Source organism: Hipposideros armiger, unplaced genomic scaffold (genome assembly GCF_001890085.2).
Source record: "Hipposideros armiger isolate ML-2016 unplaced genomic scaffold, ASM189008v1 scaffold_425, whole genome shotgun sequence".
Taxonomy (NCBI): domain Eukaryota; kingdom Metazoa; phylum Chordata; class Mammalia; order Chiroptera; family Hipposideridae; genus Hipposideros; species Hipposideros armiger.
Genome location: NW_017731775.1, coordinates 1,435,332 through 1,451,016, shown reverse-complemented (window position 1 = coordinate 1,451,016; position 15,685 = coordinate 1,435,332). Strand labels below are relative to the sequence as shown.

At 36.8% G+C, this 15,685-nt stretch overlaps 2 protein-coding genes across 2 annotated transcripts in view; both read left to right on the top strand.

Moving 5' to 3' along the window:
* LOC109394459 (trimethylguanosine synthase-like) overlaps positions 1-10,714 on the top strand; it is a 16,014-nt gene extending 5,300 nt beyond the window's left edge. Inside the window, exons 2-3 of the mRNA XM_019664539.1 lie at positions 8,418-8,587; positions 8,937-10,714. Of these exons, the coding sequence (XP_019520084.1) occupies positions 8,528-8,587; positions 8,937-9,788 (912 nt within the window). The 5' untranslated portion in view covers positions 8,418-8,527 and the 3' untranslated portion in view covers positions 9,789-10,714. The remainder of the gene's footprint in view (positions 1-8,417; positions 8,588-8,936) is intronic.
* LOC109394450 (trimethylguanosine synthase-like) overlaps positions 7-15,685 on the top strand; it is a 32,207-nt gene continuing 16,528 nt past the window's right edge. Inside the window, exons 1-4 of the mRNA XM_019664531.1 lie at positions 7-36; positions 1,476-1,562; positions 3,845-4,019; positions 5,946-6,249. Of these exons, the coding sequence (XP_019520076.1) occupies positions 3,927-4,019; positions 5,946-6,249 (397 nt within the window). The 5' untranslated portion in view covers positions 7-36; positions 1,476-1,562; positions 3,845-3,926. The remainder of the gene's footprint in view (positions 37-1,475; positions 1,563-3,844; positions 4,020-5,945; positions 6,250-15,685) is intronic.

Sequence of the window (15,685 nt, the reverse complement as noted above, 5' to 3'; positions counted from 1 at the left end):
TCCACCTGAACGTAAGCCAAGCAAACTCAAGAGGAGGCAAGTTGCATGTTACCTTTCTCCATTGTGTCCATGAGTGAGTGCTTATGAAGTGCTTGTTACATTACAACACTGCTGATTCTGTGAGGAGAAGAGATAGATAAGACCTGGGGCTTTGGGACAGGGTCAGATCCCAACTCTGCCTCTTATTCTGCCACAATTTTTTGTCTGTAAAATGGAACTGATGCCTTTTTTGTGAGATCATTGGGAAGACTAAAACTAACATGTAATATATCTGACAGTAGCTATCAATTAGTAATATATATGTAAGTAGGTGTGGTCTCTTTGTCGAGGAAGTTTTAAATTTTTTTTCAAAAGTCTTGATATATATTGTCACAGAATCTTATTTCTAAAATATACCTCAAATATATTAAACCTAATACTCTCATTCTATAGATAAGAATACTAAAACAAAACAAGGATAAATACCTTACCCAGATTTATATAGCAGCAATGATAACTAAAGCTAGAGCCCAGTCCAATTCTCAGAGACAGAACTCTTTCTAGTACACCATTGATACAAGTAGTTAGACAAGTAGAAAATAATGTAAGGTGTAGGATATTGTTAAAAGCTAATGTAAAATACAAGGAAAGGATGGATGTTAAAATTTGGACGTTAGCTGGAAACATTTCTTTGACAGGATATGAAGTGCTCCACATATACTTTTATGTTCCATACCTCTTCTAGAAAAACTTTAGAGGCTCAGCAACTTAGTAGATAAAAGCATACGTCTGCTGTTTTCCTTCTACATAGTAGGCATCGCTTGTTAACTCCTCCATTAGTTCCTGCTAGTTCCCTAAGGCAGACTGTGTGTACTTACATTTCCTGGGACCCAGTAGGTCCTCCATAAATGTTCAGTGAGTGTAACTTAATTTGGAAGAAGAATCTCTCACCATTTTCATTTACTTGTTACTGTCACCCAGATAAAAGGGAGCATTAGAAGTCATCCCCAATAGATCTTGGGTTACTAATATCACTTGTATCACAGCTTTATTCTTCTTAACAATATTTTTTCTTTTATAATTTTTTCATTGGGTTGATACTTCTTAAATGTTTCCTTGTTTTTCAGAAAAACCTCTAGAGATATCTTTCTATTGTAGGAGATTAGTTTAAGGCTGCAGCTTTTACTGGTGTTTTTCCAAAGGAAAATGGAGAGATTCATATTTGTACCATGTTCAGGAATAGAGATAATTACTTGACGTGGTTTAAGATTTGAGTGCTTATTACTGTGTTCCAAACATTGCTGAGTACTTTTCTCATTTGGAAAAATCCTGGTTACAGTATTCTTTTTACCTATCTTTCTGGATTTGCGAACTATGGTTGATTGTTATGGGAAAGTTTGTATACGTTGACTATGTGCACCTGTTGATATTTGCCTGAACTGGTGGGCTCTGGAGGTAACAGCTTATCAGTATTTACCTTTTGTTTATTTGTTTAGCCATGAACTGGACATCGATGAAAATCCAGATTCAGACTTGGATGACAATGGTTCCCTTCTAGGATTGAAGCATGGCTCAGGACAAAAGTAATTATATATAAGTGCTGTTTTCCCTAAATCTTAACCACTTCAGCTGTCTTAAAGCTCTCTGATATTCAGATATCTAATAATAATTATATATTTTATGGCATTTAAGGTGTTACAATTAAAACACTAACCTCTCTTGTTAGTAGTAACACCATATGTTTGATGTATTCACATGTATTAACGCAGTTATGCTTCATAGCAATCCAGTGTTGTTATTCCTATTTCATAGATAAAGTAACTACAGCTCCTGAGGGTTTGACTTGGTCACAGTTACATCATTTGCTGGAGAGAAGGGATTCAAGCCCAGCTCTTGAGACTTCTAAGCATGGCTCTCTCTTCACCTAATGTCTCACATATCTCTGTGTACATCTGTAGTGTATTGTGAACATGCCATAAAAAGTTAAAATCTGCAGTAACCTTTTCTGTCTTTTATTATGAGAGTAGTAAATAGTAAAACTCAAGAAAAATAGAAGTAACAAGTACAGAGTGAAAATTTTTCTTTCAAATCATTTCCCAGATATAGGCATAATTTGGCATATATCCTTTCTAATTTATTGATGTGTGATTTTATGATTATGTACATGTACACACATCTTATTCTCTTTTTATAAAATAGAAAAATAGAATCATACTATACATAGTCTACAGCTTACTTGTTTCCCTCAACAATGCACATGAACACCCTGACTTATGAGTACATTTACCTGATCCTTTCAGTGGGGCCTATGTTTAATTGACCATCCTGTATGTACAGCGAGGTAGTTTCCTAAGATCTAAGCATACAATTTCAGGTAACCCCAGGTTATTATTGCATGTACCAATAGTTCATTCCTTCGTATTGCCGAACAGTATTCCAGTGTAGTACCATATACAGTTTGCCCAACCATTTACCTATTGTATTTACCTATACAACATTTGGGTTGTATGTGGTATTTTGCTATTACAGATAAAGCTGCTATGAACTTTTGTGTACAGAAAGTATAAATGATCTATGGGATTAAATACCGAAGCATTAAATATAAGGAAACTGAAGAGTTCATTGCAGATGACATGAAGACTAAACTGCATAATTATGGCAAACTGAAGACCTACCATATGTCAGCTTGCATCAGTAACTTAAATAAAAGTTAAGGTCTTTGATGTTTCTAAGAGTTGAGACATATTTTGTTAGTTGTGAAACTTTAACAGATACTTACATATTATGAAGTCAGCAAGAAAAGGACATAGGTTGACCTAAATTAAATCCAAATTCAGAAATACATGCTCATAATTATAATACTATGAATATATTTTTAAAAGACTCAGTTATCTTTCCATATGGTACTTCAAGGCAATTGTAGTTCATATAATTCTTTAAGGCTAAAAATCAAAGTTTAGTCATAGAATGGATTTTCCTGATAGTGCCACATTTAAATTCCTAGCAGAGTTTATTTCTATCCATTTGTAATTTTTTTTTTTTTTTATGGAGAAATTACTTGGGTAGCTCTTGCTAGTATACACTCATAGAGATTTATACTCTTACCTTGGATTTAACTATTCTCCTTCTATTTAGAGCACCCAGTTCTATTTAAAAGGGAAAGATAAGATACACTTTTTACACAGAAGTTTTTAATATGGCTTGAAAATAATACCTGACATTTAAAACTAAACTGTTTTGGAGTTTATAAGTACTAAATTGTATATTATACTCTTTAAGTGTCTAATAGTCTATAGAAGAGGAAGTTAATGAGACTTGATATAGTCAAAAAAGGCTTCATAGCAAATATATGTATATATCTTTTAGGACTGGAAAAATGCAAATGGGTAGATCAAATGACATTCCCTAATTATTTTAATAATAGGGATTTGCTTCCTTGGTGAATCCAGATGATTTAGGTTAAGAATTTAGTGACCACTTTTAAGATAATGCGAACATATCCAGATATATGTTAAAGAACTTTGGCATCACCTCACCATGAGAAAAAATTATATTTCTCCAACTGCAATGGGGTTGTATTTTTCTGCTGTTTCTTTGTTTTATTTCTGCTTTCTGCTCTATGTAAGATATGCTGATATTGTCAAGTTGGGTGTTTCACATTTACTTGAGAATTAACATACAAACTAGACCTTAAACTCCTGCGTTTTGAACTTTATTTCATAATTTTCATAAGTTAGAAAAAGGAAATTAAAATAATAGCTGCTAATAGAAAAATAATGAAAATGGTTAGTTTTATTTTCTTTTCATATAAGGAAACAAACTCAGAACTTAAGATTTAAGTCAACTTCTTTTGATTTGGTCACAGATATGGTGGAATTTCAAATTTCAGTCGTAGGCAAGTCAGGTATCTACAGAAGGATGTGAAGTATAAATCAAAGTTCTTGGACATGAGAAGACAAATTAATATGAAAAACAAACACATTTTCTTTACTGAAGAGTCAGAAAAAACATGTTTCAAGAAAAGCAAAGCTTTGAGTAAGGTATGTATAAATTTTCTTTTATATTTACAGAGATAATTTCATTTTGTGAGTGTGAGTCCTTAAAATTGTTGTTTTCAAATGGAAATGCTGTTTCTACCAGATATAAGGATACCTAAAATTCTTTCCCACTTGCTTCCTAAAGGCATATACTGTGCGATCTAAATTTGGAAAAGATTAAGTTGGTAATATGAAAAAAGGATGTTTTAAAACTACAAAGTAGTAGTTCCTGGGAAGATGAATAGGTAAAGTTGCCTTGCGTAAGTCGTAACAGACAGTGAAAATTTCTCACCTGTTTTAGGCTAAGTAGGATCCTGGAAGTCCAATGTCTGATACAGCTCTTATTGTAATCCTTAATTTTGGAGTCATCTAAAGATGATTGATTAAACTTTGCACTAACAAGTTCATCCTAATGACATGAGACTCAAGGCTAATTTAGTGATTCACATTGTTATCTAGAATATTCATATCCCCTCTCCTGGACTTGCTGTACCTGTCGCCCAACCTGGAAAACAAAAGTAATTGAAAGTGCTTTTGCTTGGTTTGATGAGTGATCCTTCTCCTTTGTAGAAAAAAAACATCTAGGTGAGCAGAACCATTGTATCAGTCACATCTCCAGCAGTTCTTTTAAGTCAACAGAACCAAATCTCAGACCCCACGATGACTTTGTTTTTCCCCGTGTACATTATCCTTAACTCCAGTATTCTTCCAAAACATGTTACAAATGTATAGCTGGTTTTATATTTATTGTATTTCATATGGTTTGATTGTGTATTTTAATATTTTAGTGGCTCTAGTTATATCTGAACGGAGTCCCCAATATCAGTTCAATCAATCCTATAGGACCTTTTATACTGTGTTGGATGTAATCGTCCCCATACGTTCACCTATAAATGAAGAACAGAAACAATCGCTAAGTATTGCTCAGGAAAAAAATAGATGTGACTGTTGTGTCTTTAGATATCTGATTGATTGATGCACAGGCACAATCCCTATGCATCAAAGGAAGATTCTAGGTGGTTATTCATGCCCATCTTCTGTCTACCATTCTTGTTTTAATTTCCTAACTCTTAGGAAGGTCCTGAAGGTCTGTTTGAAGAATATTTGTTACAGAAGATTGCAAGAAAGTATATATCATCTGACCTTGAGCCTTGTTAACATTTCATAGAAGAAACCTAGTTTTTAGGAATCATTTTACTGGCTCTATTGCTTCAGTAAAAGGCAGAGCTCAGGCGCGGCTGGTTAGCTCAGTTGGTTAGAGTGCAGTGCTCATAACACCCGTTTCATCCCCACATGGGCCACTGAGATGCACCCTCCACAACTAGATTGAAACAACTACTTGACTTGGAGCTGATGGGTCCTGAAAAAAACACATGGTTCCCCATTAAAAATAAATAATAAGAGGCAGCTCTCATTCTTTCCAAGATAGCACTATTTTTATTCTTATAAACAGATTAGCACAAAATCTTTTTAAAGTTTATCTTTGGTGCTAAGCACCATTTAACATAGATTATAGCTTGGACATTGCAGAAAGCTGTATATAATTTGAAAAAACAAAATGACTCAATAATAGGTAGGTACATTTATAATGGTAATGTCACATCAGACAGTTATATACAATACTCAGAAGCCTTTATGGAAAACTACTGGAAGAGTTCAGCTTTATCCTCTTAGTGTTAATTGATAACAGGAAGACCATAGTCTTATATTTAATCTGATATTTTCTTCCACTTAAAGAAATCTTTAATAAGGGCATGGTATGATAACAAAGTGCAGTTAGTTTGGAATTACTCACATTAGCTTGTCTAATCAGTATTTTAACAGAGATAATAATTTTGATGCAGTTTGTCAGGGCACAAATGGTAAAGCAGGTGGGAATACTCTCTGTAATTGGAAGTAATTCATTCTTGTAACATCTTACAATTTCAGGTAGAAAAATTCCTGAAATGTGTTAATGAACAGATGGATGAGGAAGCATTGCAGGAGTCAGTTTCTCATGACTCTGTGCAAGATACTTGCACAAGCAGTGATTCAGAACAAGAAATGTCTGTTACAAAAGGTGATGACCCACTGGAGAAGAGCAATCCAGAACCTGAAAAGTGTCACAACATCGTTTCAGTTGATGAACTTGAAACAGAAAAATGTAAAGGGGACAGCACAGTCGCAGCTGTTACAGATAAGGAGGATTGTGTTGCTCAGGATATAACAGACTGTCTTCAGGTAGAAACTGAAGGTAAGACTATGCTTCAATTTCCTACTGGATTTAGATAAATACTTTTTTTTAAGTATGTTTTTCCAGTTTTCACCTAGGATTTACTGCTATTTATATTTAAGTGGAAAGAAGGCATATTAAATGGGAATGTGCTAATGGCAATGATTTGGCACCCAGAGCACACTTCACTCTTGGCTGAGCAAGCATGATAAAATCAAAAGGGAAAGCATATGGCAGAACTGCATTGAAGTACCTCAGTCTGAGCTGTTAAGATTGGTCTCTGCCACTATGTTCCATGGGCTAAAGGTGGCCAGTTGTTTTATCCCTGTTGAAATCTAATATTGTCCTAATTTTCGTTTTGAAAATTCTTTATTTTTTTTGTTTTGTTGTAGTGGCTATGAATAGTGGTAATTTGTTTTTTGGATGGTATATTGACATAAAGAAGTATTTACAGTAGTTAGCGCAAATGAGTGCAGAACAGAGTAGCATTTTCACTTTATGCCCTTTTGTACTATTTGAATTTATTTTACAGCAAATGTCCTTTTATAATTTAAAAAATAATTATTATATTTAATGGAACTTTGAGGCTTTTATAAGGTAGAAATTTTTATTTGAAATAGTACTCATTTTTATTGATGAGTTATTTCAGACTTGCCCTAATGGAGCAATTATATTTACTGTGATGATTTCTTTCTTAATTTGTATTTGAGGAAAATACCTCATTTGAATCTTGATTTTTTTTTTCTTTGTACATGCGTGTGTGTATATAGACCTGTGATACATATATCACATACTTCTTTGCCTTTCTAAATAGCTCACGGTAGTTAAATTTTTTTATTGTAGAACAATTTTTTCATGTATATCTGATGTTCATGTGGCACTTGCAGCTTTCTGCAATACTTTCATGAGCCTTATTCTCATTTAATCTGTAAAATAGCCCAAAGAGGTAGGTGCAATTAGCTCTGTTCTATAAATACAGAAATTAAAGCTTAGAAATTAAGAAGTTTGCCTGAGATCAGCCAGTAAGCAGCATAGCTAGGACACAGTACCAAGTTGTCTGTTTCCTAAATCCCATTTTCCCACCGTACTACCCTACTTCCCTATTCACCACTTCTCACAGTGCTGGTAGTCTTAGTATCTCAGGGTCATTTGGAAGATGTTGGTTGCTAGAAGACCTGGGGAATTCTGGCATTTAGTACTTCAGGTTAAGTTGTGTACAGGATGGTCTCGCACAGTAAGAGTTGTACACTCAAAATGTCAGTGTTCTTTCTCTTGAGAAACTTTCATTGCACTTTGCTACTGATGACACCTTTAGCTATTTGCAGTGATCAGTGACCATATTAAGACATGGTCCTATCCTTGACATTTTCAAGTAATAGAGTTTTATTTGTCAACATCACTTTTTGTCATTATACTTAGCAATTGTCTTCTAATCTGATGAGAACTGAAACCAAATAACCAAACTAAAAGAAATTATCTAAGAAAAGACAGTCTCTGAATGAATGAGATCTTTTTCTAGAATTAGTGATCCATCTTTCAGTTTCTCAAATCATGGCTGGGTTTAGAGCAGCAGTTCTCAACCTGTGGGTCGCGACCCCTTTGGGGGTCAAACGACCCTTTCACAGGGGTCACTGGGTACTCGTATGTGGGCGTATCTGCATGTGGGCCTGAAGACGGAGAGGAGCGGTGTCTCAGTTCCTAAGACCATCGAAAATATGTGTTTTCCGATGGTCTTAGGCGACCCCTGTGAAAGGTTGAGAACCGCTGGTTTAGAGGATTGATGCAGCTGAGAGTTAGAGCTTAATCAGTCCTTTGGAAACTTTATTTTGAAGGACGGAATTTGGATTTCTATAATTCACTAAAGCAATGTCTTATCTAACAGAAGTATTAACTTTTTTTTTCTTTTTTTATTTCAGTAACTTTTTATTGTGAAACAAACATTTTTTTAAATTCATTTTACCTGTACAACACAGTGCAATAGTTATGCTTTTTACCCCTCAAAGTGACAGCCTGCCGCCCCTCTCACCCCCCATATCATACATATCTATTACAATTCCCTTGACTCTGCTCCCACACTATACTCCACGTCCTGTGACTATATATATANGGTCTTTGGTTCTTCACTAAAATGATGATAAAACCTGAGTCTAAATTTTCTTGAAAACTAAGCTAACAGATACTATCTGTAGGAGACCAAGCTATTGAAGAAGAAGGTAGTCATTCCCATGGCACTGCAGAATCATGTGATAGCAAAGAAATAGGCCTAGATGAAAGTGAACTTGATTCTGAGGCTGAACTCATGAGAAGTATGGGACTGCCACTTCAATTTGGTGGGATGTCTACACATAAGAATTTTGAGGTAAGCATTAATTTTGTTATTTCTATTTCTTAGTTTTCTTCATATCATATCATATATGGAATTTTTTTATCCCAAATCTAATGCATTCATAAATTAGAGCACTCTACCTCTTTTTCAGTGTACATATTTATAAATTAACCCAAACTGAAAGTTGTAATATGTTCCACATATGATTTTTTTTTTGTCTTCTCTTGGAAACTTAGGTAGTAAGGTTCACTTGTATGTGTTACTAAAAGCACAGGGTGAGGAGATTGTGGGTGTTTTTGTTTAATGTCTAAATAGATTTGGGTTCTACTTTCTCTTAGTTCATGAAGTGCATTTTATAATGCAAGTTATTTATCTTATGCAGGTATCTATGAACACTAGAAATAAAAAAATAAAAAAGAAAAAGAAAAAATACCAAAAGCAGTACTTAGATGAGATTATGAGAGAATCTTGGAGACAAGAATATGAAGAAGATGACATTTTGGCCTCAGATGATCCATGTTCAGTTGAACGGTATGAGAACACCAGAACATGTAAACTTCAAACCAAAAAAGACGTTGAAACTGAAAACCTTACCTTTGAAAATACATTATTATCTCCACAACTAGAAATTACAGGGAACTGGGAAAAGTACTGGAATAAATATGGTGGAGGTTTGTTATGGCAAAGCTGGCAAGAAAAACATTCAGAGCAAGCCCTATGTTCTGAACCTTGGAACAGTCCTGATACAAAGGAAGAATGGGAACAACATTATAGTCAACTTTATTGGTATTATTTAGAACAATTTCAGTATTGGGAGACTCAGGGTTGGACTTTTGATGCCTCACAAAGCTGTGATTCAAACACTTGTGGGTCTAAAACAGAAGTTAACAACGAGAAAGATGCAAATTGCATGAAAGCAGACTTACTTTCTTTTCCATCTTCATCAGTTGGCAGCGAAAGCTCTAGTTCAAGTGATAAAGATCATACTGAAGTACTTGATGGAATTAGTAATATAAGTCTGAATTCAGGGAAAGTAGAACAGAGCCATTTAGATTCCTCTATAAGTTCTGATGGACATCAGTGGCTAAGTGCTATTAACAGCAGAAGAGAATGCCCTGCTTCTGGCCAAAGTGAACCATGTGATGGCGGAACCAAGGAAGGTAACAACTTGTCTGAGAATAGAAGCGCAAACCAACCAGCTCAGGGTAAGAGTGACCAAGATTTATCCAACTAAGTAATGGTTAAATAAATGAATTATTTAGCAAAATTACTAACACTAATCCTTTATGGTAGAGTTAAATAATGCCAGATACATTTTATAGATTAATAATGAAATTATTTAATCCATCTTATTTTTATATCACAAGTTGTTTATTACCCTTTTATATAAATAAAAAAAGAATACTTGCACAGACTTCTCAAAAGTATCATTTCTTCCTTTTATACCTTGTGGCCAGTGACTTAAAACTTGGAAATCCTTTGAGAAGTCTAATTTGGAGTGAGGTTGGATCATCCAACTTTCTCCAGAGGACATGAAGGCACATTAAAGAAATTGAGAGCGCATGTTTGGCCTTAGGCAAATCTGAATAGGAGTCATATCTGGAATTCAGCTGAGACAAGTGAAATCTTCCTCTATAGGGAATCTCAGCAAGGCATGATATTAGTTTATAACCAGAAGGGTTGATTTCAGACTTCTCATAAAATATCTAGGCTAAGGATCTTGGTTCACTCCTGCCTAATTAATAAAAATAAAAAAAATCGTGCAGACTGGTGCCACTGTCAGAACTAAAGAAAGCCAGTAAGAAGTGTGTTAAGAGAAGTTAGAGTGGATAAGAATGCTCTTGCTGGGGAGAAGGGTACTACCAACTAAAGGCACCAGGAAAATGGGAGTGGAGGAAATTTTTATAACTTGGATTTTTCCTGAAGCCCACTAAGATGTTACCTTGGCATCCTTGATGTTTCGTGCTGGAAGTCTGGTTCATAGGGACTTCTCAGCCTTATTCCTATATGAAGCAAAATGTGTTGGCCTTTTACTTAACAATTAGGTTCGCTTTGCTCATCTCAGGTCGCTGATCTTCATCTGTAGTTGAGAGTCCTCTAGAGCAGCAGTTCTCAACCTTCCTAATACCGCGACCCCTTAATACAGTTCCTCATGGTGTGGGTGACCCCCAACCATAAAGTTATTTTTGTTGCTACTCTATAACTAATTTTGCTACTGTTATGATTCATAATATAAATATCTTTTTGTTTTCCGATGGTCTTAGGCGACCCCTGTGAAAGGGTTGTTCGACCCCCAAAGGGGTCACGACCCACAGGTTGAGAACCGCTGCTCTTGAAAGTTACTAAAGAGCTCTATCTACTTTATTACTCTTTTCTCTGCACTGTTAGAATGGAGCTTAACTTCAGTACAGTATTCTCATTCCTTTCTATTTTGCTGCTGTTATCCTTTTTATGTGATTATGTTAGTCTTTTGATATTCTTCAACACTCTACTGATTACTTGCTGTACTTATTTTGACAATAAAACTTGAAATGTATATATTGGTCAATGCATTGGCCCCATCTTACTGCTTCATGTCACTGCTTCTGATTATCCTCCCTTACCTTCCTACATTTTTCCTTTATCAAACAGTAAACCTCACAGTCTCTGCCTTCTATTGCCTGTTCCTTAAGCTATGTGTATAGGTTGACCATTCCTATTACCTGTTCCCTTAATTATGTATGTAGTTGGCCATTTCTGTAATTAGTTCCATGTGACTGCCATCAGGATCAATTTGAGAATTCTAGATTTTGATTTGTTTTTGATTCTCCCTTGAGATCAAAACATAAGGTCTATAGTGCATTTCTCTATAAGTATTTTTTCTACTGTTCAGTGTTGGGCATTTACCTGACACAGTCAAAGCTTCCCACTTCTATATTGCAAACACCTCTCCACTTCCAGTTCCACCCACCTACTTTGTTCCTGCATATTTGGGGGCCGGCCGAGTGGCTCAGTTGGTTAAGAGTTGGCTTAAGAGCGTGAGCTCTGAGCAACAGCGCCGCTGGTTCGATTCCCACATGGGCCAGTGATGCTGTGCCTGAGCTGAGCTGTTGCTGAGCTGCCAGTGGGTATTGGGATGGCTCAGCTGGTGTAACAGCAAGATTGCCTGTTTGATGGTGGGCTATGCCCACCCGCAACTAAGATGAACACAGCACCTTGAGCTTAGAGGCCACAAGCTGCTGATGGGAAGCCAGATGGCGACTGGCGCCCTCCACAACAAAGACTGAAGAACAACAACTTGGCTGGTCCCCTTCCCCAATTCCTCAACACTATTTCCCTCCCCCGATTCCCCCAATAAAATCTTTTTTAAAACCCAGCATAATTGGGTAAAGTAAAACTTGTTTTATTATAATGAAACAGGTTTTCTCTAAGACCTAGAATTGGGGCACTTGAAAGAATCTTCCACTTCAGTAGATTTCAGACTTTTAATAGCAGAACACGTTCATTAAATCAACTCTCCCATAGAGTCCCAGGATGTAAATCCAGTTGTGATGGAAGTACCCATGAGGGGACCAAAGGCATATCTCTCACCTCTCCTATTAACAGCTCCTAAAATAACTACAAATACCATTTTAAACCCACTGATCTAGTTCAGTAATATTGCACATAAGAATGTAAAAATGTAAATATTTTCCCTATAGTTACTCTGCTGCATTCCTTCTTATGTCCTTAGTACTTTGTACACTGCCCAGCACAGAGGAGATACTCTAAATGTAAATTAAATGAACAGCTGGATGGTAGTGGCAGGCAGAGCCAGACTAGAAATTGTCTCTTAATTCTTAGTTGGCTGTTTTTTTACTAGTCCCTATTACCATCGATTCCCTTTTCCCTTTTTTTTTCTTCCCCTTAAAAATTCTAACATTTGTGTACTTTCATTTTGGGCAAGTCGTGTAATAGCTCTGGGTCTTTGGTTCTTCACTAAAATGATGATAAAACCTGNTCGCCCCGCCTCTTCCTGTGGTCTCCAGGAATCACTTCCGGTGGAAGCTCCGTAGCTTCCTCTGATCTCTTCAGGTGGCTCCGGGTCAGAGCGACTCGAGTCCGTTCCTAAACCCACATCCGGAGCGTGCCGGCGAGGGCTGCTTTCGGTCTCCAATAACCCAGCAGAGGCCGGACAGGCCGGTTCCGTGCGGTTTACCGCAGGGCTGCCTCCTTTGAAGTGCTAAAATGTGCTGCGAGAAGTGGAGCCGCGTGGCCGAAATGTTTCTCTTCATTGAAGACCTGGAAGAGGATTATAAGATCCTTTGCCTCTGCTCCAGGGCGTTTGTGGAGTAAGTAAAAACGTGTTCCTCTTCCTTTCTAGCACGATCGTTTCTCAGCAGTATAGGTGTTGCAGACTAGTTGTAACTGCTCCCTGGAACTTCGGCCAGAATATCTGACCCTTGGGCAAGGTGATGTTTAAGAAAAAGTCCTCAGACTTAACGGAGTGGTCGCCTACTGTAGTTAAGTGAAGGAGTAAATCTACTTTGTAGGCTGTTAGGAAAAAAATGTGGTGGCTTATCTATGCAATTTTATATTTGTAAATTGAGGGGGTGTTTTAAAATTGGGGGAAAGGGAAGTGTAAAATGAAATCTGGTTAATGGATGTGACGTCACAAGGTGAAAGTTTAAAAGATGAAAAGCTTGTTTTGGTTAACGTCTTTTTTAAAACTTTAAGATATTTATTAAAGTGCAAATGCACATGCATAAAACTTGTAATTACCTGAGGTAAAATATTTAACTAATTACATCCGTTTTTGAGCTGTCTTTATCTTTGGAAAATATTTGTTTGCGGTTAAAATTGCCATGAGTGGAAGATAGCTAGTGAGTAGGAAAACTGCCTAAAGAATTGTATTCTAGGGATTGTTTTCTTTATATTAGATGTGTGAGTTCAGCCACTAATTTTTTTTTAATCTCAAACAGGTATATTTATCATAATCATCTCGCAGGCTTATTGTTAGATTCAACTTGTAGAAGTGAATTTTAATGTAGCTTAGTGTAGTAGAATTTAAGTTTGAAGCAATGCATCATGTGTTTTTGTGGGGTAATCTGAAAATCAAGAAATTAAACACTATGCTAAATTTATGTGGAAGTACTGATTTTTTTTTGTATTCATGTATGCATGTATTCATTCAATGAACTCTTTTTGTACTTCTTTGTATTAGGTACCAGTAGGCACTGGGGGTATAAGACACAGCCAGTCCCTATGTCCTTTGAATTTACTTTCTAGAGAAGGAGATCCACATTAAGACAACTGTTACATAATTATTTGATTAATTATAGTTATAAGGGCTAAGAGAGAGATGTACAGGATGCTATGATAGCAAAAACTTAACCTTTCTCCACAGATGACAATGATTTTTTTAAGGAAGTAGCATTTGAAAAGAGTTCTAAAGGGTGAGTGGAAATAAACTGGGGTATGTTTATTTAATGGAGGAAGCATTCCCCAATCAGAACTCTCTGAAAGCCTTGAGGAAGCAAAAGAAAGCCTGTGAAAATGAAACAAAATGGGACAGAAAGGTAGAAGATAGGGTTGGTGAGGTAGGCAGGATCAAAACATGCAGGACTTTTTGGAAGACGGGATCATTTTTAAATGATTGCTACGTTTTTAAAGATTACTCTAGCAGCAGCATGAGGGGTGGTTTGGAGGAAGAGAACCACATTATTTTTTTTTTTAAGATTTTTATTGGGGAACTGGGGAAGGGGAACACAGAAGTTGCTGTCCTTTTGTCCTTCAGTCTAGTTGTGGAGGACATCGCTTCACTGGCCCATGTTGGTATTATCATTTCGCTCTTCCTGGGTGAGGCTGTGGGTCACCGGCCATTGGACAGCCGCCCACGGCAGCTCCCGGCTACTCACAAAAGCTCACGCCCGCTGCAGGCCATCCCCACTGCAGCCTACGCCATCACAGGTGACTCAGGGCAGCTCAGCTCCAGGTTGAGCTGTTGTTCACCATCTTAGCTGTAGAGGGCGCAGCGTCACTGGCCCTTATGTGGGATCCGAACCGCAGCCCTGTTGCTGAGAGCCAGCACTCCCAAGCCAACTCTTAACCAATGCCCCACACAACCGGCCCGAGAATCACTTTAAAAAACCATTTTCCAGGCAGTAGGTTATCGTGGCTTGGATAAGGATTGTTGGCAGTGGAAAGAGAGAAAAAAGGAAATATGGGAGAGAAATTGTTGGGTTTAGGGGATTGGATTGGATGTAGGTGAATGAAGGAATGATAAAGGATGATGGGAAAGGAGAGAGTAGATGAAGGGTAATCTCTGGTTTCTGGCTTATGTTGATGCCTTTCACTGAGGTAGGGGTCACTAACAAGTCATGGGTGTTTATTTGGGGACAGCAGAAGACAATAAAAAAAAGATAATCAACTTTGTATGTGTTGATCTTGGAGTACCTATCAGATATCCAAAGTTAGATATCGTAGGTACTTGAATATATTGGTTTGGAGCGCTAGAGAAGTCTTAAAACCTTGAGCCATTCTACTATAGATAGTAATTGAAGCCATTAATTTAGCACTGGTGGGCGGGGGAAGAGGGGGAGAGTGGGATCCATCTTTGAGAAATTCCAACGTTTTTAAAGATTAAAAGGGGAGAAGAGGTGGATTAACTGAGAAGAACGTAGAAGACAAGCTCAAGTATACTGTCACCAAATGTTTGAAGGAAGGAATACATTGGAAAACTGCAATGAAAACTAAATAAAGCAAAGTGAAAACTAAAAAATATCCACTATAATTGACTCCCCCCCCCTCCCCCCCAGAAAAGCCACTTCTAAGTTCCAGGCACTAATTGTTTTATACGTCATACTTTTTTTTCCATGTAAGCATTCCAGCAGCTTCTTGAGATATGTGTCTTGTTATCCTTACTTTATTCGAGTAGAAAGCTGAGTCTCAGTAATGGCCTTAAAAAAAAAATTACATAGCCAGGTAAGTGGCAGCCCCAGAGGTCTTTGTGACTCCACAGCCTTTCCACTATCCCACTAATCAGTCTAAAACATATGACTATATTGAGTCTTTCTGATTAAGGTATTTAAGTGGTCTAAAGTCACTAGGACACTGGTGATTGTTAAAATACTTTAACATAATGTGTTTTAGTTGAGATAGAGAACTGTATGG